The sequence below is a fragment of the Physella acuta genome, unplaced genomic scaffold, assembly GCF_028476545.2.
Source record: "Physella acuta isolate Inbredline_101_S28 unplaced genomic scaffold, ASM2847654v3 ptg000291l, whole genome shotgun sequence".
Lineage (NCBI taxonomy): Eukaryota > Metazoa > Mollusca > Gastropoda > Physidae > Physella > Physella acuta.
Window position 1 is genome coordinate 609780 of NW_026731810.1, and position 26309 is coordinate 636088.

Genomic DNA, 26309 nt, shown 5'->3' on the forward strand with positions numbered 1-26309 from the left:
TTCAACATTTTCTCATTTGCGACGTTTTTTATCTAGCAGATCCGAAAATTATCTTGTGTATTGGGTTAAGGGATTATAACATGCATCACTGTTTACATTAGCTAGATAGATCCTAATCACCCCCAACTCCCTGCTAATAAATCCCAACCTTTTATTAAGTTATCAGATGTCAGGTTTATACATAAACTGCTCTCACCGTTATTTAAGTCAGTTCCCAACCTTAGACAACTGTACCAGCTCCCAGCTCTAGGCAACTGTACCAGCTCCCAGCTCTAGACAACTGTACCAGCTCCCAGCCCTAGACAACTGTACCAGCTCCCAGCTCTATACAACTGTACCAGCTCCCAGCACTAGACAACTGTACCAGCTCCCAGCTCTAGGCAACTGTACCAGCTCCCAGCTCTAGACAACTGTACCAGCTCCAAGCTCTAGACAACTGTACCAGCTCCCAGCTCTAGGCAACTGTACCAGCTCCCAGCTCTAGACAACTGTACCAGCTCCCAGCTCTAGACAACTGTACCAGCTCCCATCTCTAGACAACCGTACCAGCTCCCAGCTTTAGACAACTGTACCATCTCCCAGCTCTAGACAACTGTACCAGCTCCCATTCATGTATAACTGTACCAGCTCCCAGCTCTAGACAACTGTACCAGCTCCCAGCTCTAGGCAACTGTACCAGCTCCCAGCTTTAGACAACTGTACCAGCTCCCAGCTCTAGACAACTGTACCCACTCCCAGCTCTAGACAACTGTACCAGCTCCCATTCTTGTACAACTGTACCAGCTCCCAGCTCAACTGTACCAGCTCCCAGCTCTAGACAACTGTACCAGCTCCCAGCTCTAGACAACTGTACCAGCTCCCAGCCCATCTGTATCAGCTCCCATTCTTGTACAACTGTACCAGCTCCCAGCTCAACTGTACCCACTCCCAGCTCTAGACAACTGTACCAGCTCCCATTCATGTATAACTGTACCAGCTCCCAGCCCATCTGTATCAGCTCCCATTCTTGTACAACTGTACCAGCTCCCAGCTCAACTGTACCAGCTCCCAGCTCTAGACAACTGTACCAGCTCCCATTCATGTATAACTGTACCAGCTCCCAGCCCATCTGTATCAGCTCCCATTCTTGTACAACTGTACCAGCTCCCAGCTCAACTGTACCAGCTCCCAGCTCTAGACAACTGTACCAGCTCCCAGCTCTAGACAACTGTACCAGCTCCCAGCTCTAGACAACTGTACCAGCTCCCATTCTTGTACAACTGTACCAGCTCCCAGCTCTATACAACTGTACCAGCTCCCAGCTCTAGACAACTGTACCAGCTCCCAGCTCTAGACAACTGTACCAGCTCCCAGCTCTAGACAACTGTACCAGCTCCCAGCTCTATACAACTGTACCAGCTCCCAGCCCTAGACAACTGTACCAGCTCCCAGCTCTAGACAACTGTACCAGCTCCCAGCTCTAGACAACTGTACCAGCTCCCAGCTCTAGACAACTGTACCAGCTCCCAGCTCTAGATAACTGTACCAGCTCCAGGTCCTAGACAACTGTACCAGCTCCCAGCTCTAGACAACTGTACCAGCTCCCAGCTCTAGACAACTGTACCAGCTCCCAGCTCTAGACAATTGTACCAGCTCCCAGCCCTAGACAACTGTACCAGCTCCCAGCTCTAGACAACTGTACCAGCTCCCAGCTCTAGACAACTGTACCAGCTCCCAGCTCTAGACAACTGTACCAGCTCCCATTCTTGTACAACTGTACCATCTTCTTTCCTCACTTTTGTACCGAATTCCAGCCTCACACTTATGTACGAGTCATTCCATTTAAATACAATTACAAGCAATTATAAAATTAATTAACAACAACAAGGTGTTGAATGCCAGCCAAAGTCCAAACTGAATTCACACGATTGTCCCATCAATCCAACAATTCCCGTGTGGCCACTGTTTAAACTGAAGTTTTACCTAGGTCAGCGTGACATAATCATGGCCAGGTTCATTAACCTGGTCAACTCTGATCCTCATTAACCGCTGCCAGGTGGTGATTACATCAGCTGTCCAGCATCGATCTCTCCAGCTGTCCAGCATCGATCTCTCCAGCTGTCCAGCTGTCCAGCATCGATCTCTCCAGCTGTCCAGCATCGATCTCTCCAGCTGTCCAGCTGTCCAGCATCGATCTCTCCAGCTGTCCAGCATCGATCTCTCCAGCTGTCCAGCTGTCCAGCATCGATCTCTCCAGCTGTCCAGCATCGATCTCTCCAGCTGTCCAGCATCGATCTCTCCAGCTGTCCAGCATCGATCTCTCCAGCTGTCCAGCATCGATCTCTCAGCTGTCTGAGACCAGCTGTCTTATCTCTGTCCGGTTATCTCATCGCCTATTCCCGTGGACTGAATCAAATGTTGGGGGGGGGGGGGTGTATGTGTGAGGGGGTGGGGGAAGGGAAGCTGTACTGAGGCTAATATGGGGTAATAGAAAAAAATGTGTGAAAAAATTGAGCTGTTGGCGTTTTGTTGATTAGACGAGAAACCTGGGGGGGGGGGGGGCGAATGAAGAGATTTGGCCGAGGCTTTAAGTGACACCAGCACACGTGTGATGGCGAGGGTCTGAGTTAGTGGTTAGATGTGTGAGAACCGCTTGTTTTATTATGGTATAGTGGATGTGATCTAGATGTTGGCCATAATAATAGGAGACCTATCTGATCTAGATGTTGGCCATAATAATAGGAGACCTATCTGATTTAGGTGTTGGCCAAATAATATGAGACCTATCTGATCTAGATGATGGCCAAAAAATGTAAGACCTATCTCATCTAGATGTTGGCCAGATTGTGTTCAATAAAACGATTAACGTTCAGCCTAGAGTGTCATTGAACATGGCATGGAAGCGAGTTGATGTAGTAGGTTAATGATTGGAATAGCTTAATTGCATTATTACCAAAGTAAGTGTTGAATTATGTATGTTGAACGCAATTCTACGTAAACTTTCAACAAGTGGTAATTCGAAATTAATGTGTAGAAGTGCTACAGAGACTTAAAAAAAGATTAAATGTCACACTGTGAAAAACTTGACACTTGTTTTCTTTTCTAAAATAATTAGAACTGGATTTTAATTCTTAAATACTTTTTTTACCTTAAATTAAGAAACTGTAATTCGATTACAGGTGAAAAATTTGAACTTTGAAAGTGAAATATTACACCGACAGCAAATTTGTTATCTGTTCAATATGGGGCTTTTTTATTCGGGGCCTTTTGGTTAGTTTGACAATGTTAATGCTTGCTGACAGATAAGAATATCTTGCACACATTTCAAACTGTAAGCTATTGCATTACATGCGTGGGTCTAATCCCACATGAATTAAGCTCTTGTTGTAAATAAATGAAAACTACAATTTTATAGAATATCTTTCCTTACGGGCATATTTTTATATAAAGTCAATGTTAAAATATAAAACGTTATTTTTTACGAGAGGGTAATTTTTATTATATACATGGGCACCTTTTTTTGTAATTCTAAAATAAACAGCCCGAGCGAACAGACATTGGTGTAAAGTTATAAAAAAACCAAATAAAATATTTTTATGTATTTTATTTTTCGATTTATGGACAATTTCACTATTTTAATGGTAACCGTTGGTTGGTAACATCTACATTAAAGTTGACATTTTATGGTAAATTGACATTTGATGGTAAGTTGACATTTGATGGTAAATTGACATTTGAAGGTAAAATTGACATTTGATGGTAAATTGACATTTGATGGTAAATTGACATTTGATAGTAAATTGACATTTGGCTAGTTGATATTTGATGGGTAGTTACAATTTATGCTAAGATTACATATGTTAACATTTAATTTTATGGTAAGGTGACATATGAAAACAAGTTGACATATTATGTAATGATACGTTGATATATGACAGTAAGTTGACATGTCAACTTTAGATAGTTGACATATGATGACATAAATAGCCATACACCATAAAGATAACATAACAAAGCATCATTACACAACAATGTAGTTCCCTTGGCTCAGGTCCATACAAACGGGTGCGGCTGTTTTTTTTTTTGTAGTTTGGCGCGGATAATGGACGGTGTGACCAAATGGCACAGAATTAGATCACAACATTCTCAAGGTCAGGGTCTGATGGGCGTCTCCCAGGCGACTCAGCGCGAATAGACAGATCACAAAATCATTCAGCATGCTTCTCGCTACAGGGCATAGATCACAAAGATCACTCAGCATGCCTATCATTACAGGGCAAAGATCACAAAGATCATCCAGCATAGTCTACCTATCACGACAGGGAATAGATAAAAAAGATTCATACCTATTGCTACAGGGCACAAATCATAAAGATCACCCAGCATAAATCGCGACAGGGAATAGATCACAAAGATCACCCAGCATGCTTATCACTAAAAGGAAGGGATCACAAAGATCACCCATCATGTCTATCGGGACAGGGAATAGATCACAAAGATCACCCAGCATGCTTATCGCTAAAAGGAAGGGATCACAAAGATGACCCATCATATCTATCGCGACAGGGCATAGATCACAAAGATCACCCAGCATGCTTGTCGCTACAAGGAAGGGATCACAAAGATCCCAAGGCATACTACCCTTAGTCCACCCAGCATACTTATATCGAGAGTACTAAGTGCTATCCACTAAACCCATCCAAACTTCAAGATTACAGAGAAGACGTTTCTTGAAAAGCCTACAAATACTTGAGTACTCACTAGAGCCATCCAAACTTCAAGATTACAGAGAAGAGCTCACTAGAAAAGCCTGATAATCCTTGAGAACTCACTAGACCACAGCCTTGTCAAAATAAAATAAATGCCGGTCATGGTGATCTATGCTACCATGTAAGTGTTTAATTAAAGCTCATTAGTGCATTTAACGTAATTTTAAAAGCCATTTATTTCGTTTAATTTCGTACAGCGGATGTTGGTTGTAAGCTTGGTTTTAAATTATATTCCTACTTAGTCATTAATCATTGTTTCAACCAAATCCGTTTCTTTACAAAAATTTCATCATTAGCTAAATTATCTGTTTCATTATTAAAACTAATTTCCCCTAATTAAACAACTTTATACTCGATAAAAAATCCATGTTTAAATCAAGCTAGTTTACATGTTTTCTTCTAGTATTTCAAGGGCACCTGGAGTCTAATATGTAGGACATATGAATTATGTACAGTCGAATTGTCGGTGATTTGACAGAACATCACAAATTCAAACACACATTATATTTTTTTATATATCTAGACGATAACATTGTTAGGGTCTAGCAAAACTCTCTCGTCAAAAGAGATAAATAATACACAGATACAAGGAACATGTTTTATACAGCTGTAAAGAGGTTTTTAATTTACACCACTATATTTGAATCAGGGAATCAGCACATTTGATCAAAGTTTCAACATACACTCAACCAATAATCAACATACATTTGATCAGAGATTCAACATACAGTTAACCAATAATCAACATACATTTGATCAGAGATTCAACATTCAGGTGATCTATAATCAACATACAATCAATGATCAATATTCGTTTGATCAGATTCAACATACGGTTGATCCATGATCAATATACAGTTAATCAATCATCAACATACAGTTGATCAGAAATTCAACATTCAGGTGATCGATAATCAATATACAATCAATGATCAAAGTACGTTTGATCAGATAATCAAAAGGGGTTAAGGAATTAACATACAATTAATGATGTAAGCGTAAAAAGACTAAAAGGGTTACCACTGCTTTGATCACAATCTTGCTTGGAAAGAAGGTCAGCTACGCTATAAGAGAAACAAGTGTAGTCTATTCTATTTATAAAAACAAGTGTTACATTGTGTATAGATGGGGTATTTACAAAGGGTTAACAAAAGTTTGTAGAATATGACACAGCAATAATGAAAGAAACTGATTACATTAATTCTAGATGATAGGATAATTTTAAACTTGTTTTGAACGGTGATGTTTCGTGACAATTTGTAGTTTTGAAAAAAAATCAGTGTTTCTTCCAGACTTTTTTCTCCGGGGGGGGGGGGGCACTTGAAATCTTCGGGGGGGGGGGGGGGGGCGGTAAACTTTCTTCGGGGGACGGACACTGTTAAAAGTATATATTTTCTATATAAATTATATAAATTTCATTTCGTTCGGGGGGGGGGGGCGGTAAAAAATTTTCGGGGGGGGGGGGCCTTCGCCCCCCCGAAGACATGCCTGGAGGAAACTCTGAAAAAAATGTTCGTCATTTTTGTGATAGATGTTACTATTATGAATTTTAGAGAGTGTGAACTGTATTTAAATTTGAGAGAGTGCTGTGATTTTATCTGTATTTGGTATACTATTGTCTGTGATGTAAAGTCTAAAACGTATGCATTTTTTTTGTTAATTTTTGTTAATTTTATTGTTCTGGTTGTTGTGTTAAGTATTTTCTTGTCCAACTTCTGTGTGTGAATTGTTTATGTGTAGGTAGGTAGAGTGGAAATGTGGAGTGTGTGTTTGGATTGTGTTTTTCAATACTGTATATATATATATATATATATATATATATATATATATATATATATATATATATATATATATATATATATATGTGTGTGTGTGTGTGTGGGTGGGTTGAGAATTGCATTTTGGAATTATTTTGATTTTAAATGGTGATTTGACATTGGGTGTGTAGTGGGTAGGTAAATTGAATGTGTGTATTGAATGATCTTAAAACGTGTGTAGTGTGTAACAGTGTTTAAATAGTTGATGGTGTTCTGTTATTTACGATTGTCATGAACCAGTATATCAGACACAAATTTTAGTGCCGTCCACCCGTAAACATACATCAGCCTTAAATCACAATCGATCAACTCATCGATATAATTTACCCTCTTTGGTATAGTGGAAACAATGGGAGATCCAATAACGATGTACTATTTACACAATTTTACAGGACATACGTTTATTTTAAAAGAAAGTCACCAAACGTTCTTTACATCAATTTAAAACAAAATAAAGCTAGACATTTAAAATCTATTGGGTTTAAATTCAAGAACTCAAGTTTTAACTAATATATTTCATAAAGTTAACGTTGGTAAAGCCACTACATTTATAAGTGATAATCAAGTGTTTACACAAACTATTTCAATGTAAAAGAAGCGACTGTGGCACCCTGAATTTTACACTTGCAGCTGATCAACTTACAAGTAGAATCCATCATTTACATAACCAAAATAAAGTTATAAGCGGATTAAAAGGTCTATAAGTTCACGATTTACTTCAGGAAATGTCATTCGAATTTTTTAATCAATGATAATAATGAACTGGTTTACAGCTTATTCTATTCTGCGGCAGCAGGAGAGAAACCTCAGGACATGAGGCAAGCAGGTGTTTTAACTGACGGATATTGCTATGTATAAGGCAGGTAAGAATCAAACTGTTGAAAAACTTTTTTTTACAGGGTCACTCGGGTCAGTTAAGGTCAAGAGCGTTACTTAATTTTCGTCTACCTGACGTATAGATTGGGTTGTGTCATCTAAGAGACCACTAGTTAACATAACATATAGATCAGACCACTCGTCTGAGACCACTCGTCTTGCAAGTGTGGACTGAAGTGATCACACGAGTAGATGTATAATTTTATGCGCACTTGACTACTCAATGAACGATTAGCTAACTATTTTCTTTTAACTATTGTTTCTTGATATATATATATATATATATATATATATATATATATATATATATATATATATATATATATATATATATATATATATATATATATATATGTATTTAAATTTGTATTTAAAATACATATAACAAAAACACCGGGCATCATTTTTCTTTTGGACAAATAAAACCCTAAATCCTAATAAAGAATTACTTCTGATAGGCTACTGAAAGACATACTTACTTCTGACTGATAATTAAAAGTCATAACTACTTCTGACGACCAACTGAAGGTCATAATGACTTCTGACTGTCTATAGAAAGTCATAATTACTTCTGACTGCCAATATAAAGTCATATGACTTCTGACTGCCAAAAGAAATCTCACCCTTACACTTATAGACCCCCACCTTGTACCCATGACTTCTGTCAACATCCATTATTCCATTTCAACTTTGGTCTCTGACGTTGGCACCACGAACCTGGAGCCCTCCAAGTTTACCCGAGGGCCGGCACTTGCCGGATATTTGCCGAGAGTTCGTGTGTCACTCCGGCTGCCGGTCGCTCATTGAACAGCCGGTTCACGGTGCCGGCCCCCCAGTGTGGGTGTGATAAAAACATGGACCGTGATAATCAAGGAATCAAATGATCTTTTGTGTCCGAAGATTAGGGCAGCTCTTCACAACACCAGGTACCATTATGGTCGCAACTACATGAGCTTGTCAAAGAATTTCAAATTTTAAATGTCATGTATTCAAATTTCTCATTACCCGTTCAAATTTCAAAATTGTAATCATTTCGAGAGCTTTTTCAAGTACCATAATTTTTTTAACCATAGTAATCACCTAATTTGAGCTTATTATTGGATAATATTTCTGATTTTTAAATAAAACTTACCCTGTAAGAAATTTCATCTAACAAAAAGCTTAAAAGTAAACGTTTGGAGCTCTGATACAATATGACAAAGATATTTTTTAACAAACATAAACAATAATACTAATACCAGTTTAACCGTATCAAAACCATAAGTAAATAAATAAAATTGGATTTTATAGTGAATTTTAACGAAAAATGTATTCATCCCCCAAAGTTTTTAAAAGCATTGTCAAAAGAATTAGAAAACGTGTATCCCAGTTTAAACATATGTACACAAATTTACACACTAAACAATGCACACGCATCATCGATCGAAGCAGGAGTTTCTAGTTCAACAATGTAACGCTTGTTTTTCTTTTTTGTGTTTTAGATAAACACCGACACAGGAATTGGTGATTAAGGCCCCACGTTACGCAAGCAAAAATATGCATTTTATGAAAAACGAAACAAAAAATGTGAAACAGAATGATAATGATTGACGAGTTTAAGATATGAAGACACGCATCTTTAGCGAGTCTCTGGTGACAGATTGCGTCTTGATATCGGATTGTAGATGCCATGAAATATTTGCCGTTTTTTTTCAGGATCGTTTTGTTTGTAGCTGAATGCTTGAAAGCTTTTGTTAGCTTGCTCCAGAAGAGGGATTATTCAGACTTGTTGCTAAGTCATCGCGTAATGTGTTTTATGATGTTCAGGTTTTTTTTTTAGACATTACAGCCGGTGATTCATGGAAATGTTCCTACATTTTATTATGGATTCAACACAGTCTGTTTGTGATGAAAGTGTAGTTTTAAATGAAGATTTGTACAGCACATGTGATGTCCATGAAAAAAAAAACATACACATAATGTTTTATCATTTCCTAAATTTCGGAATTGAATTTTCAAAACTTTGTTCACCGTGTCATTCCGAATTACCATCAGCTTTGTAAAGCGAAATTTGTATTAAAACATTCATATGATTTATTCTTGTCATTTATAATGACATTCTTGGCGACTAGTTCATTTAGAAGAACATTCTTGGCAACTAGGTCATTAAGAAGGGCATTATCGGCAACTAGGTCATTAAGAATGATATTCTTGGCAACTAGTTCATTTAGAATAACACCCTTGGCAACTAGGTCATTCAGAATGGCATTATCGGTAACTAGGTATTTTAGAATGATATTCTTGGCAACTTGGTCATTAGCAATGACATTAGTTTCAAGCAGGTCATTTTCAATGATATTCCTGAACATTTCTTACAAAGAGCTGCAGCATGTTTTGCTACCCCCACCCCCTCTCAACACAGCTGACACTGGACGCCTCTGGCAGAGTTCCACAGTTTTCAAGACATGAGTTCTATCAAGTCTGACGCCGCTAGACGTGGCTGTGGTCCGGAGAGTACCCGTGGGTGTGCGTCGAGATGCCATTAGTGGCGTCAAGCGGCACTTTCTCCGTGTCCGCCACCTCGTCCACGGTGTTGTGGTGGTTGTCGTGCTCGCTCACGGTGGTCGCCTCAACCTCAGTCGCCGCGGTCTCCTTCGCGATGAAGCCGTTATTCCCGCGAGATCTCATCGAGTTGCCGTCTGACACCCCGCTCTGCTGTTTGGAACCCTGTCGGGATTTTGTGATCCTTAGCTTCAGCCATTTTGGATGCACCTCCTGCTGGGGGCAGAATATGGCGGCGAAGGTCGTGCGGAACTGTGTGCTCATGGTACAGTACAGGATAAAGGTCACCGAGTTGTTGGTCAGAGCCATGATGTCCAGCAGGTCGCCCAGCTTGTCGTAGACAACAGTGACGAAGCATTCGACGAAGATGTTCATCAGGGTCAAGATGCCCTGGGGCAGCTCGGTCAAGGTGAAGAGAATGACCACCGCCAGCAGCATGCGCGTGATGCGGTTGTGCTCGCCGTGTTTGTCCGACTCGGCTTTCCGGCCTTGAGATTTCAGCTTCAGGCGTTTTCTGTACGCTTTGTGCATTGCGTGGACGAGGAGCAAGGTCAAGGTCGTGAGCATGAAGCAGGGCACGAGCTTGATGAGAATGGCCTGGAGCCAGTGGTTCACCTGGTGGATGACCCGCTCTAGCTCCGTGTCGGTCTTGGGTACCGGGTGGTAGTAAACATACGACACGGTCCTGCTGATCACTGTGATATTGCCTGACGAGTCGACTTCGGTTAAATTTGTAGTCGTCTCCCCTTGCTGTATCCCGTAAGTATTTGCCGTGTAGTTGGGAATACAGATGAAGATTGTGAGGACGATAATGGTAACGACGACGTATCTAGCCCGCTGTTGACTGCAGTAGTACACCCCACTTGTCGGCTTACAGATGTAGATGTAGCGGAAAATGGCCAACGCGATGGTCAGCCAGATGGTGGTGGTGTGGCAGACGATGCTGAAGTTGGCGTGGAACAGCAGGAAAACAATCCACGAGAACTTACTGGAGCTGAAGGCGAACCGAGACGGATCTGCGGGTTCCATGACGTAGAAATGCACCGCGAATAACAAATAGTCCGTCATTTTGAGTAAGTCACAGACAGCCAACCAGAGGAGTAGGGTGTTAGTGCTGGATGCCATGTTCTTGCGCGTGAGCACGATGATGTTGGCGCAGTTGGAGAGCACGCCGAACAGGCAGACGGCCACGGCGATGTAGCCGTGGATCTTCCTGTAGCTCTCGCTGAACTCCTCCAGGCCCACCCTCGTGTTGTTGCTGACGATGCCCGGGATGGACTCCACGGAGAAGCAGCTGTCCCCCGCGCCGCTGACCACGATGGTGGTGTTGGCGGCTGGGCTGGAAGTGGTCAGGTCCATGGTTGGTGTCCCACAGGGTTAGTTCAAAATGTACCTGAGTGTAAGTCTATAAAAAGTAACAACCGGATATGGACATACTTGAATGGCTGTCAGCGTCTGTTTGGTTCATAGACGAGTTGTTCTATGACGTCATAGCAGACGACCAGACACTTCTGCAAAAATAAAAAATAAAGTTTTACTTGAAAAACACAATTTACACCTAACATGAAAATTATAAAAAGATAATAATTTAATCTTGTACCATCTGGACCATAGCAGTTTAGGTCGATGTTTTTTTAAAGTTGTCAAACCATAGAAATGGTTTGTTATTTTCTCAACCGCTTTGGAAAACTATTTCAAAACACTATAAATGCTAATGAGATAGCTACATATTTATTTACATAAAAACTATCATCGCCAATATCCTCGCCACTTCCATCAACACTACCAATACTACCATAAACACTACCATTAACACTACCATCACCCCTACCATCACCACTACCATCACACTATCGTCACCATTACCATCACCACTACCATCATACTACCATCACCACTACCATCATACTACCATCACCACTACCATCACCACTACCATCACCACTACCATCACCACTACCATCACCACTACCATCAACACTACCATCAACACTACCATCACCACTACCATCAACACTACCATCACCACTACCATCACCACTACCATCACCACTACCATCACCACTACCATCACCACTACCATCACCACTACCACTACCATCACCACTACCATCACCACTACCATCACCACTACCATCACCACTACCATCACCACTACTATCAACACTACCACTACCATCACCACTACCATCAACACTACCATCACCACTACCATCACCACTACCATCACTACTACCATCATCACTACCACTACCATCACCACAACCATCACCACTACCATCACTACTACCATCATCACTACCATCACCACTATTATCACCACTACCATCACTACTACCATCATCACTACCATCACCACTATTATCACCACTACCATCGACACTACCACTACCATCATCACTACCATCAACACTACCATCACCACTACCATCACCATCACCACTACCATCACCACTATCATCACCACTATCATCACCACTACTATCACCATTACCATCACCACTACCATCACCACTACCATCACCACTACCATCACCACTACCATCACCACTACCATCACACTACCATCACCACTACCATCACCACTACCATCACCACTACCATCACCACTACCATCACCACTACCATCAACACTACCATCACCACTACCATCAACACTAACATCAACACTAACATCACCACAACATAAACTCGTACAACAGCAATCCAAATACTAACATGCCAAAAACAACAAAAAAATAAATAAAAATGCTAATTACAATCCCTAAAGTGCAACTAATCTAAATAATATCTGCTGAAAAGTGCGTCAATATTGTATTGTGACGCGTGATTCGGTCCCTTAATATAGCAACATTTCAGGACCAGAGATCTTGGTCTACCACTAAGGTTTATTTTGTCTACTCCATTCTTATTTAAAAAAGTTAAACATAGAATAAGAAATCATACAAACAATAGAAAATTATACATCCAATTACATAGACGTTCATGTTTGTTTCCGCAATTAATTAATTAGCACAAATAAGTTTCAGTTTGTTGTCTGTTTGTACTTCTGTTAGTGTGTTTTAGTTAAACAAAATTTAGAATTAATTTTTATCTTTCATGTAATATCCGATTTGTTTGAAAGTAGATATAAGACATTTCAAGAACTTCTAATTGAAACGGTCTAAGTTTTTAGGTTGTCGTGAAGAGAAAAAAAAACCCGGTAAAATAAAAATAAACATGACGTTAATTAACTTTCAATATGATGTCATTACTATCTAATTTTTCAATTTTGGACGGCAGTTACACAAAAAAATTAGATTAAAAACTGTATGAACGATGGCTTTGAGTTTTAGAAAAATATCTGGAATTCAATTTAAGATTGTTCGGGCTAAAATAATTTGATCTCGTTAAAAATGCGAAGGGGCAAGTTGCAGTAATGTGACGTCACAAGTTGCAGTAATTTGGCGCCACACGTTACAGTAACATAACTTTACAAGTTGTGTGGATTCAACTCGACAGCACAAGTAGCAGTAATGTAACGTCACAAGTAGCAGTAATGTAACGTCACAAGTAGCAGTAATGTAACGTTACAAGTAGCAGTAATGTAAAGTCAGAACTAGCAGTAATGTAACGTCACAAGTAGCAGTAATTTAGTGGCACACGTTACAGTAAAGTAACTTTACACGTTGCAGTAATATGGCGGCACATGTAGATTCAACTCGACAGCACAAGAAAAATGTTGCAGTAATATGACAACACATGAAAAATGTTGCAGTAATGTGACAACACAAGAAAAATGTTGCATTAATGTGACAACACAAGAAAAATGTTGCAGTAATGTGACAGCACAATAAAAATGTTGCAGTAATGTGACAGCACAATAAAAATGTTGCAGTAATGTGACAGCACAAGAAAAATGTTGCAGTAATATGAAGAAAAATGTTGCAGTAATGTGACAGCAAGAGTTGGCCCAGCGTGACGCCACAACTTGAAGTATTTTACCGACGCAAGGGAGGTAATATTTATTCAGTGAGACCGCATTTATCCCTTTTTCAGAAACATTTATTTGGAAAACACTAAGCGTAAAACCATTTGACGTAAAGCCGTATTTTTAGCCAGCAGATATCAAGTCAACCGATTCACTACGAACTCTAAAAGCATTAGAGTGCATTGTCTTTCATCCCCTGGTTGTTGAAATTTAATAGCACCAAATATTTATTGGTTCGTTTGAGTGCAGTAGTGATCGGGGAAATAGAATTTTATCGAATTTTGGTCTGGTTGGCAAACAGAGCCCAATCAATATTGGAATTTGGTTTTGTTTCTTTCTATTTGGTAGCCCTGCCAGGCTTTCCAGTGTTATTATCAAACAGTTCTCGATGTTACATTTCAAGCCAAAAAAAAAAGTCTTTTCGATTTATTTTTTTGGTTACAATTAGCATCCATAAAGTTAGAGTTCAGCTTAAACGCGTTTGTTGTATAGGTTTTATGAGGGGCAGTCTGATCGGTTGCCATGGTTCAAGTAGAGGCTAAATACATTGCCAAAAATGAGAATAAGGGCGTGGTTAATTAAGTGGGAGGGTCGCCCGGGAGTCGGGGATTTTGTTGTAACGGGCACCCCTGGGGAGGCGCGGTTGAAAAGTAGCCAAAGTAGATTACGTTAGCCGGAAACCGTTTTATTGGATCTGCTCAGGAGGTTGGCGCAGGTGTAGATCTTTGACCTCTATCGTGAGCTCCGGGTTGAGAGAGTTCAGAATTTTTGGGGTTCTGGATATATCTTGTCTTGTTCATTAGTTTAGGGTGGTTTCGTGTAATATATTTCGGAAAATGGTACAATTTTAAAAATTACAATCAGTGTACAATCAGTGTAATTACAATAAATTACGGAGTGGTCTAGCGGTAGAGAGCTGGACTGCTAACCCGTAAGTCTCGAGTTCGAATCCGGGTTCAAGTCAATAGGCAGTCCCTGAGTCCACCCAACTCTGATAGGTACCTAACGCACGTTAGGGAAAGTAAAGGCGGCTGGACATAGTGCTGACTACACTATCTCCTCATATGCCGGGGTCACAGAAACAAGTGAACTCTACTTCACTTGCACCATAGACCGTCAGGGTTAAAATGGAACTTTACTTTTGATTATTAACACAGTAATTTAACATTTAGTGAGTGGCTGCGGTGTCGAGCTTTACAAATAGTTGGGGATGTATAATGACATATTATCCATAAATAAAACACTGAGTTGCTTTATAAACAAATCATGAAGAGCCCATGTTGAATATAAGAAAAGACAGCTATTTAAATGGACCTAACACTATCACATACGTTGACAAAAATATAAATAGGAAAACAACTTATATTTCAACACCACAGTTAACCGACTACAAGAAACAGTTGAAAGCTTTCTTTAAAAAAAAAAACACTGACACAAAACGAGTATTGCTTAATCTAGTTCAAGAGCAAGTCTAAAGTTCGGGGGTGTGTTTGTTTTTATTTCGTTTGTTCAACAAAAGGGGCGGTAAGTGCTCCTGTAGAGCATTACAGAATGGAGAAAGTGTTGGTTTTTGGAGCGCACGGGAAAACGGCTAAAATGCTAACAGTGTAAGTGTTCTCTTCTAAGTTAACAGTCATGGCGAACATCAAAGTTAACATGGTTGAGATTCATAACTCGTGTGACGAAATTCATACACACACGCAAACATTCTCACACAGACATACAGATATACACACACACACTCAGACACACGATCATACACGTGCAGGTACAGGTATACGTTCACATACACGTACACGAACTCTCTCTCTCTCTCTCTCTCTCTCTCTCTCTCTCTCCCTCTCTCTCTCAAGCACACACAAACACAAAAATTCTCAAACAGACATACAGACATACAGACACACACACACACACACTCAGACACACGCACATACACGTGCAGGTACAGATACACTCTCACATACACATACACGTACACGGACTCACACACACACAACACAAACACAAACACAAACACACACTCACACACACTATCCAACAAATTAAAAAAACTGTTCAATTTTTAAAATGTGTATTGCAGTTTAGGTATTGCATAAACATCAGGGGGTTATAAATAGATGAATATAGATGGGGGAGGGGCATGGGGGAACGTGTGACAGATATTGGGTAGAACCATAACAAAACAGGTTTAAGTAGTTTAGCTACACGAGATTCGAGGCCAAGCCCATCACTGAGAACCCAGCGTCCACAGATATCAGGATATAGTTACATAGGCACATTCTAGAACACAGAGCATGGAGTCTAGGAAACAATAATAGCTGTATGGTGCTCAGTACAACATATTGGTCTTAAACCATAAAACAAATCATATAGACTATAAACCATTAAAGGTGTAGAAATGATCTATTGTGTTGCAAAATAGTAACTAGAATTGAAACAGTTTATATATATATATATATATATATATATATATATATATATATATATATATATATATATATATATATATATATATATATATATATATGAGTATGTACATGTACATGTACACACGTGAGTGCTAGGATACATTATGGCTGTGAACTATGTGCCTTATACTAAGCTAAGATTTACATAATGGTAACAACAGTTAGGATATACATTTCTACAATTTTTGGCAAATCTACTTATAGTACTTATACTGTAGACCTTACCACTAAAACCCAGACCATTAAATACAAATGCACCATGTTGGTTTAGGGATGTATTATTTATGCAGGAAATACGACTGGAGAAATTTAAAAAAAAAACATCAAGTAAATATCAAGTGTTTTTGGCATTTGTTGTGGAAAGTTCGCTTTATACAATTATTTATTTTAAAAGTTCAGACTTTAAAATTGTAAAATCGTCAATTAACAAAAAAACAAAACAAACAATGATTATGTAAATAGGATTGATTGTAAATATTTGGCCATATCATGACGTCATGTTCTGTTGTATAATTTGTTATTACTTGTTGGATTTTAAAATAAAAAAAAAACAGTTGCAACTGTATGTTGGTTGCATTTGGAATTAAAAATTGATTCAAAATGTTTGATTGACTAGAAAACTTTCATGAAGTGTATTATTAAATAGGTCGAAAATAATTTTCGGTTGATTTGTTTGATTGCGTTAAAATTATTGATATACGATTAAAATATATTCTATAATTAACAAAATATATAGATATTAGGTCTAATGAGAATATAACTAAATTTTTTTCGTAAAAATAATTCTAAAATTAAAAAAAAACCCACTAGTATTTAATTTCAATATATTTTTAACCAAAATCATCTCTGGCGAAAAAGGGTAGAATAATACATTTTAAGATATCGGTAACTTGATGAAACTTAAATGAAAGGGTAGTAGTGGAGATTATAGCAACCCAAAGGCGTAGCGACCTCTCCCGGCGCCCGGGGACTAACTTTCAATTTAGCGCCCCCCCCCCCCATATATTTTTCATATTTATAATTTAAAATGCAGCTAAAATGAGCTTTTATTATTATTTTCCAACCCATTTTGACGCCCCTAGGGTCGTCGCCAGGGGACATATGTACCCCCTACCACCTTCGCTGCGCCTCTGTATCAACCTGTTACTCCAAGGATACATGACTTTACTGACTAATGCTAAGTAATACAACTATTGCTGAAATGTAGAAAAAGTAATGACATATTTTTTTTACATAAACTAAAATGAAAATGTTCACAAAATCAATAAAAAAATAACAGCATTCTGAAACATTTTGTAAAACATGAGTACTTATATTTTTTCAATGGATATAACCATGCTATAAAATAAATGGTCGAGTATAAAGTAAATGTATAAGACTCACAACCGACTCATTTATTCGCCACGGATGTATTGCTTTGTAGTTAGTATCTACAATTTTTTCAAAGGCAATATGGAAAAACATTAACTTGTGATTGCGACAGTAGATCTATATTGCAGTCCTATTCACAAATCTTTAATAGCATACAATTCTAATATATATATATATATATATATATATATATATATACATACATATATATATATATATATATATATATATATATATATATATATATATATATATATATATATATATATATATATATATACACACACACACATATATATATATATATATATATATATATATATATATATATATATATATATATATATATATGTGTGTGTGTGTATCTATATATGTGTGTGTGTATGTATAAATATATATATATATATATATATGTATATACTTTCGTTTTTCAATTTAATATGATATCTTGCTACCTCTGTTGCATTGTTGTACTGCTCTATATTGCTTATTATGTAATTTTAGTAGATTGTTAAAATGTTTTATATTGCTAATAGTAAAGCTGTGATAGTTTTTTTTTAGTATATTGATTAATGTAAATTTACGGAATGCTAGAATATGTTATAGATGTATAAAAAAATAATAGTATCTTTGGTACACTTAAACATTGAAATCCAGCAATCACATCTTAAACTGATAATAATAATGTGAAAGTTAAGTAGTAATGGAATATACATGATAGTTAAAGTAAATTTACTATTTAATACAGAGAATTAAAATTGATCACATTTATCTAAAGGGAACAAAATTAAGTAGAATACAATTTACTTTGGTATTTTAGTTTTGAGTTTTATAAATACAATTTTAGAAAAGTGGAAACCTAGTATTTAGAAAAGATTTGATTTTTGATATTTAAAAAAAAAACTGTGACTATTTTGTAACAATTTCACGAACTCTGTCAACATTAGCAGGTTGTATGTGTGTAAAGTGAAATGAGAATGATGTCACCAAAAGCATACCATATTAATTGGTTGATATAAGAATGATGTCACCATAAGTATGCCATATTAACTGGATGACATGAAAATGACAAAATCTCATGTGTCTAATCGACAGGTGACCGTATGTATAGCTGTGGTTGTTTAATCAAAAAATATAATTGGCATTAAAGGTTGAATAACATACATTTTTAACTGACAGTTTCAGATAGTGATTTAGATATGTGCTCACACAATACACGTTAAAACATATTTTTTCAATAAACAACCATTTTGTAGTTTACAATTCTCATGGTACGTATTACAAAATACACGGGAAATGACAGTTTCAGGGGAGACAAGTGAACATAGGATATATATTACCATGCTAACACGTCTAATAAGGGAGGTAATAATTTAGCATGTGGTTTATAAGGACAGGGATGAAATACTGAAGACAATGCGTTATGTTACACGATTAGAGTTTATGTTTTATGTAAACACTAAATGTGTTTGTATTATATTACAAGTTTAAAGTGTTCTCTTTTGAAAATGCGTTAATAAAAAAAAATTATATTATTTTTTACCAAACCAACACTATATACATTTAAACTTCTCAATAATAATAATAATTTACTCTTTAAAGCGCTCACTCTTTGAAATTCACTACAATGATCCCACGGTCGTTTCTATTTCTGTCCATGTCTACAATGTGAACTTTGACTCCACAGCTAAGGACTGAGCACAGTGAACCAGGGGTCGGCAACCCTTTGAGGCGGAAGAGCCAAAAGTTACAATTTTCAAAATTTCCCTGGTTTTAAAGAGCCACTAATATTTTTTTATTTCAAATATTTTATTTTTTTATTAAGATTATTAGTATTTGTGCAAGGAGCTGGAGAGCCGCATCGTGATATCAAAAGAGCCGCATGCGGCTCGCGAGCCGCAGGTTGCCGACCCCTGCAGTAAACTAAGCAGTGAAGAGAAACCGAGTTTGCACACCTTATTTTAGTCTCGTCTTATGCCACTTTATTTTCTCTCTTTGATTATTATATATGCAATTGATGTTCATATCTTTGATGCTGTGTAAAACTATCAAACAAATTATTATTACTGATTTAAATGTTTAAAACAATTGATTAAAAAAAAAGCAATTGTTTGAGGATTGTATAGTTATAGATGTTTGAAAGGGAAGAATGTTTGCTTTGATGTGTCTCGTTGTAATAACACAACTTTTCCGATTGCTTAAAATGTGTATCATTTTAATTCTCTGTAATCACAAATTTATTTCAGCTCTACTTAAAAACCCAAATTCTACCCCGCCCCCCCCCCCCCTTTCATCACACCCTCCCCGACCCTAAACCCCAGGATCCCCATATCATATTACCCCCATTACTGCATCCACTTCGCCACCACGACCACACCACTGTGTTGAATTACTATGTTAAGTACTAAGGATTATGTATTATCAAAATAAATTCCATGTCCCCCACCTCAAAAATAAAATAAAAAATAAAATAAAATAAAAAAACAATTAAAAAAAAACAAAAAAAAAGTATTGAAAACAAAAAAAGTCAAATTCTATGAAACTGTTTCTCATTCCAATGTTTAAGTACCAGATATTGAGGATATTTACCAGATAAGGACCGCCTCTAATGCAAAAATATGACGGGCAAAAAGTTAAGCCCCGCCACTTCCTGCCAGCTTTAACTTAATGCACGCACGCAACCTTGACCTTATTTCTGATGTCTATTTCAAAACACGCCAAAAAAAAAAACAAAAAAACAACCAACAACTTATCCAGCTCTATTCTTAGCGTTTGATTAGGATTAAAAACTTAAAGTACAAGTTGTATTACCTCTTTTATATAAATTTTTTAAAGCGGGTGGCGGGGGTTAACTTTTTTAGCGGGCTTATCTGGAAAAAATCTGATATCAGACCTACTGTCAGTGTAGTCTACATAGCACCCACGAGGGAAAATACAGTGAGAGTGTAACATTGGACAGGTCCAGTGCTAAAAGTAATGCTAAAACAGTAAGTTACTACTTTTATTGCAAGATAACCTAGATATACCCTAAGTTGTGCTTAAACCGTGAACCAAACCAGATAGGTCTTTTTAAAGAATAGAAACGCATATAAACTTTACAACAGTGAGGTACACAGCTTTATACAACTGAATAGAAACGTAACAGCAGTTAACTAAACCAGCGCATCTATCAGGATAGTGAGTTGAACGACCTCAATATCAATGTGTCTCTTTTTTAGGTTAGTGTAGCTTTTAACCCACTTTCTATTTAATTATAATTAATGACAGTTAATGTTAATCAAAATGGTAGACCGTGAGAGAATGGTTACAATCTCTGTACTATTAGCTTGAAACATTAACTCAGATATATTGTTATTAGAAAAATAAAATAGAAATTACAATTTTCTTTTGTTTATTTAAAAGGTATGTTGAAAGATATTTAAAATACTGTGTATGTGTGCTTACAACAGTTAAAATATAAAAAACCGAGGGTAATATGCATTCTAAAATTTTGTTCAGGTTTATCTTGTAAAAACTGAAAGAAATTTGTCACAAATATTTCATTCAAAATCAAAGATTTTTCATCATTTCATCATTCATGATTTACTAAAATGGAAAAAAAAATCTTTCTTTTGTAAGATTTTCATCCTGTCATCATTCACGATTGACTAAAATAGAAAACAAATTCTTCTTTTTGTAAGATTTATCCTGTGTGTCGGCTTATTAGATTGTTATGGTGACGTGTAGGAAGTGACGTCATCAAGCGTCGTCCTTGTCAAAGACGACCTTGCTGATCCCATCTGTCTCAGTGAATTCGGTGCACCTTGATATAAAGCCGGATTTACTCGTCCGGCGGGTTCGTGATGTGTCCGACCCGTCAACAGAGTTGGAGTCGCCATAACGGGAGTGAATAATCCTCAGTTTGAGCCATTTTGGCTGGGCGGTTTGACCCGGGCAAAAGATATCCGCGAAGGTCGCCCTGAACTGGGTGCTCATAGAACAGTATAGGACAAAGTTGACGGAGTTGTTGGTCAACGCCATGAGGTCCAGCAGGTCGCCCAGCTTGTAGTAGACTACCTGTGTGAAGCAGGTGACGAAGATGTTCATCAGGGTCAGGATGCCCTGGGGCAGCTCGGTCAAGGTGAAGAGGACGACAATGGCCAACAGCATCCCCGTGATACGGTTGTGCTCGCCGTGTTTGTCCGACTCGGCTTTCCGGCCTTGAGATTTCAGCTTCAGACGCTTGCGGTAGGCTTTGTGCACGGCAACGACGAGCAGCAAGGTCAATGTCGTCAGCATGAAACAGGGGATCAGTTTCATGAGTATGGCCTGGACCCAGTTGTTGACCTGGATCAGGTAAAGGTCAAAGGTTGTGGACATGCGCAGTGTGGGGTAATAGTAAACGTCTTCGTTATTCGTTAATAGATTCTGTGATGTGATAAAGGATTGGTTAATTTTCGCTAAATCAGTATTGTACGAGACGTAGTCTTCAGTTAAGTTAGTTGTGTTATTTACGGACATCGGAAACTGAATGTCATACGTGTTGACAGCGAAGTTAGGTAAACAAATGACGATGGTGATCATGACAACCATAAAAACAACAACCCTAGCCCTATGCTGACTACAGTAATGAACCCCGCTTGTCGGCTTGCAAATATAAATGTACCTAAAGATGGCCAAAGCGATGGTCAACCATATAGCAACAGTGTGACACACTATGCTGAAACTTGCGTGGAACAACAGGAAACATATCCAATGGAACTGTCTAGAACTGAATGGATGATGTGTAGGGTCTGACGGTTCCATGACGTAAAAATGTAACGCAAAGGGAAGATACTCTACCATGGTGAGAAGATCCGCCACCGCTAGCCACAACAAGAGCGTGTTGGTGCTGGAAGACATATTCCTCCGCGTCAGGACTATGATGTTGGCGGAGTTGGACAAGACGCCAAAGAGGCAAACCGCCACAGCGATGTAGCCGTGGAGCTTGCTGAGACCGAGGTAGAATTTGACGAGACCCCGGCTTGTGGCGTTAGAGACGAAACCTGGGATGTATTCGGCGTAGTCGCAGCCTTGTTCGCTGCTCACCTGGACTACGGCTACGGTGATTTGATCCAAAGTAGAGGAGGAAGTAGACACAGGTTCATCCATTTTGACGTCAAACACGATTATATATAACGATATATCACGTTAAATACGATAAAAATATAACGATGTATCATTTCAAATTAAATAATAAATGTGAAAAAAATATAACTTTTTTTTGTATCTCGTTAATCAGGATACACACGAAAAAAATAAATAAATCACTATATTCCCGAAAACACCTCAAATACAGCTGAAATCTAATCCAAATCGAATCAAAGAGCACAAGTGTTTTTGTTAGGTCCAAAAAGTGGGTCCCGTAATGAATACAAGACACGAGTGTTCATGATTTAGTTGCTGGCCCTGCGCCATCATCAGGCCTGCATAATGAATCGATTATCTATTCATAAGCCGTGGGTCACTTGGATTCGCCATCATGACGACATGGACGGTATCGACTACCGATTTTATCTCCGCCTCGCTCCTTGGGCCACCATGACGACATGGGCAGAATCGACTTCGTGTTTAATCTCTGCCTCACTCCTTAGGCCACAATGATGACATGGGCAGAATCGACTATCTATTTAATATCTGCCTCACTCCTTAGGCAACCATGCTGACATGGACGGTATCGACTACCTATTTAAACTCTGCCTCACTTCTTGGGCCACCATGATGAGACGGACAGTATCGACTACCTATTTAATCTCTGCCACTTGCATGCACCCGCCCAACCACTGAACCTTGGGAAGAAAAAAAAAACAAAAACAAATGTTTTGTGACAGGTGGCTGACGGTGTACATTGTACATTCTAATCTACAGTAAATTATCAGAATCATCGTTCACAATGCTACCAACATTATGCCTTCTTTACCCCATGGGGAAGAATACAAAAGTTATTTCAAAACTCCCTTTAATAACCCTTACAATAAAACCACAAATAAAACCGTTACACGAATGCCTTTCCAAATTGCACGTAATGAAATTAAAACAACTAAAATACTTGAGCAAAGTCTCAGAGATAGAATTCCTAACAAACACAGAAAAACTTCCGAACATCATACTGAAGAACAGAGTAGCTAACCCAAAACAAGAAATTCTCTTTAACTTTAACAGCACAATTTTCAAATACTTTCTAAAAGCTTAAGTAGAATTACAGAAAACTAACAATGTCTTCTCAATAACTCAAGTTACATTGCTGCAGCGAGCCTTCTTTCGATTTCGTTATAGAAGAACATCAAACTAAAAAAAACGTTTGTAACTCTTAGAAAAAACGTCAGCAAAGGTCACTGGAACAAGTTTAACATGTGAAAACCAAAGGTAATATTTCAAAATAATCCTTTCAAATATTTTTAACAGAAGAGTACAACATGAGCCGTTTATAACACCTTGTAACTAGAACTGGATCTAAACCCGAATTTTTAACCTGTATCCATAAAAACTAAGCAGAGAGATTGTAATAATTTGGTAAACACCTTCAGAGACAAATCTAAGAAAGATAGAGCGAGAGAGAGAGAGAGAGAGAGAGAGAGAGAGAGAGAGAGAGCAAGCGAGAGAGAGAGTACTATTTTTTTTACATGTAGCCTACACAAGAGGTTTGTTTCTCTGAGAGTAATACACTTCATCAAGAGTCTAAAAGGTGCAGGAAGGGCATATGCCATTATTAACATTTAACTGAACGTAATGCCCTCAGTTGAAATGAAAAGAGAACGGACATTTGAAGAAAGGCACTAACGCTGGCGACATTGTGAATCAGGAAACTTTGATCATAAACTTGTTTGAAGTACAGTAAAAAATACATTTCCGATGTGTGGACGGCATGTTCGGAAAATGTATGATTGATTTGTGAATTATTTAATTGCTTTTAAGATCGACAGAAGTGATAAAAGAAAATCGATACGAACTGTGATCAGAAAATTTGATAAGTGTCTGCTCTCGCGAATGGCATTTGTGTGACGCTTGGAATTTGTATGACGCCTGCTGTTCGTGTGACGCATTCCATTAAGTCCATGTATTGCAGGTATGAAGATTTGCAAAATGTGCACATTGCAAAACATAAAAATGATAACATGATTATCGATGAATCGTTTTGCTTTATTATGAAGAATTTTTATTCATAACACAACGTTTAAGAGCTTATGGAGACACGACATTTAGTTTGCGGCACTTCTGAAACGTATTGCTTTGAATAATTCTGTTCAATAATATATCAAATAAAGGCGAGACAAACTGACATATTAATACTTTATCATGTATATGCGAATGAATACGTATAGCATAAAATCAATGTCGGACGACATATTTCAGAAACCACAGTCATAAAGTTATTCTTTTCAAAGTATAACCTAGAGAGTAATCCATCAAGTAGAATATCTGTCTAGACAGTATTTGGTTGGATGTGGCTGGTACCACGTGATATAGACAACTAGACGTATTGGCTCTTTTTATCACCCGCCCAGCTTTTCAATTCTTTTTCTCCAGGGTCTTGTAAGTTTCAGTGGGATTTTTAAGATTTCCTGAAGTCTCCTTAGTGCTATTTCAGACTTATTTTCTAAAAATAAAAAAAACAAGACCAGAAATCCCTCGAAATAAAAACAACTATTTTGAATGTGAAATACGCTGAAATAATAAATTTGGAAAGCTAAACATCTTCCAAATATATTTATTAAAAAATATTTAGAAAACACTTTGTTTTTTATCGATTACAAAGAAATTCTTTACATGCCGCAGTGTTTATTGCCTTTCGTGAAATAACAACACTCGTAAAGTTAACTACACATTTTTTATTAACATCCTTATTCATTTTAATAGAATGAAAATGCAGGAAAACCAGTTTATAAGCCAGCCACATCCACTAGCTCAGTTAAAGCTAGAGCTGTTCTTTGTTTTAGCTATAACATAATAAACAAAAGGAATACCACTTGTGATCTAGTGTCACTGAAACAGCCAAAGAGAAAACACAAGTACATTCCACGATGTAAAACGGTACGTTAAATACTACTGGAGTAACCAGCAAACACAAATATGTGATACCCTACGACCTAGTACATTAAATAGATATTAGTATAGTGTAGTAGCTAGCAGTAAGAAAATAAAATGTCTGCTTAATACTAGCTTCTAGCTACATCATTACTCAAACGATAAAAAATTGACATCTGGATATTCTGGGGTTATGGGGTTAGAATGAGCAGGGAAGGCGGTGGGATCATGAGGTCAGTTGATGCATATTGATGTAGATTTCAAGATATTATACAACAGTAGCAAGATTCAGCAAAAAGGTTAAGTGGGAAAAGGTCTTGACTTTACAGCACTGAGTCAGATACAGACTTTATAGCCGTAGGTATTAGAGTCAGATACAGACTTTATAAATGTGTATACTGGAGTCAGATACAGACTTTATAACCGCGAGTACTAGAGTCAGATACAGACTTTATAACCGCGAGTACTAGAGTCA

The 26309-nt window shown here is 37.8% G+C and overlaps 3 protein-coding genes across 3 annotated transcripts; all 3 read right to left on the reverse strand.

Moving 5' to 3' along the window:
• Positions 1-9910: 9910 nt before the first annotated feature.
• LOC131939735 (G-protein coupled receptor dmsr-1-like) lies at positions 9911-11476 on the reverse strand. The gene has a single exon (XM_059298218.1). The coding sequence runs from the start codon at positions 11339-11341 to the stop codon at positions 9911-9913; it is 1431 nt and encodes a 476-aa protein (XP_059154201.1). The 5' UTR covers positions 11342-11476.
• On the reverse strand, positions 11431-12969 carry LOC131939736 (uncharacterized). Its single transcript, XM_059298219.1, has 3 exons — positions 12958-12969; positions 11872-12543; positions 11431-11493 (listed from the first exon to the last, which is right to left on the reverse strand). The coding sequence occupies exons 1-3, from the start codon at positions 12967-12969 to the stop codon at positions 11431-11433; spliced, it is 747 nt and encodes a 248-aa protein (XP_059154202.1).
• Positions 12970-21529: 8560 nt separating this feature from the next.
• LOC131939737 (sex peptide receptor-like) lies at positions 21530-22921 on the reverse strand. The gene is made up of 2 exons (XM_059298220.1): positions 22286-22921; positions 21530-22198 (listed from the first exon to the last, which is right to left on the reverse strand). The coding sequence occupies exons 1-2, from the start codon at positions 22919-22921 to the stop codon at positions 21530-21532; spliced, it is 1305 nt and encodes a 434-aa protein (XP_059154203.1).
• Positions 22922-26309: the final 3388 nt, after the last annotated feature.

What these genes read in the sequence shown, in the direction of transcription:
- LOC131939735 (XM_059298218.1), bottom strand. Translation starts at nt 11,341, where the DNA reads ATGGACCTGACCACTTCCAGCCCAGCCGCCAACACCACCATCGTGGTC.
- LOC131939737 (XM_059298220.1), bottom strand. Translation starts at nt 22,921, where the DNA reads ATGGATGAACCTGTGTCTACTTCCTCCTCTACTTTGGATCAAATCACC. An exon ending in ACATTCAGTTTCCGATGTCC is followed by an intron (nt 22,199 to 22,285) that starts GTAAATAACACA and finishes ATCACATCACAG; the next exon opens with AATCTATTAACGAATAACGA.
- LOC131939736 (XM_059298219.1), bottom strand. An exon ending in GTATGATGGTAGTGGTGATG is followed by an intron (nt 11,494 to 11,871) that starts GTAGTATGATGG and finishes TTATTTTTGCAG; the next exon opens with AAGTGTCTGGTCGTCTGCTA.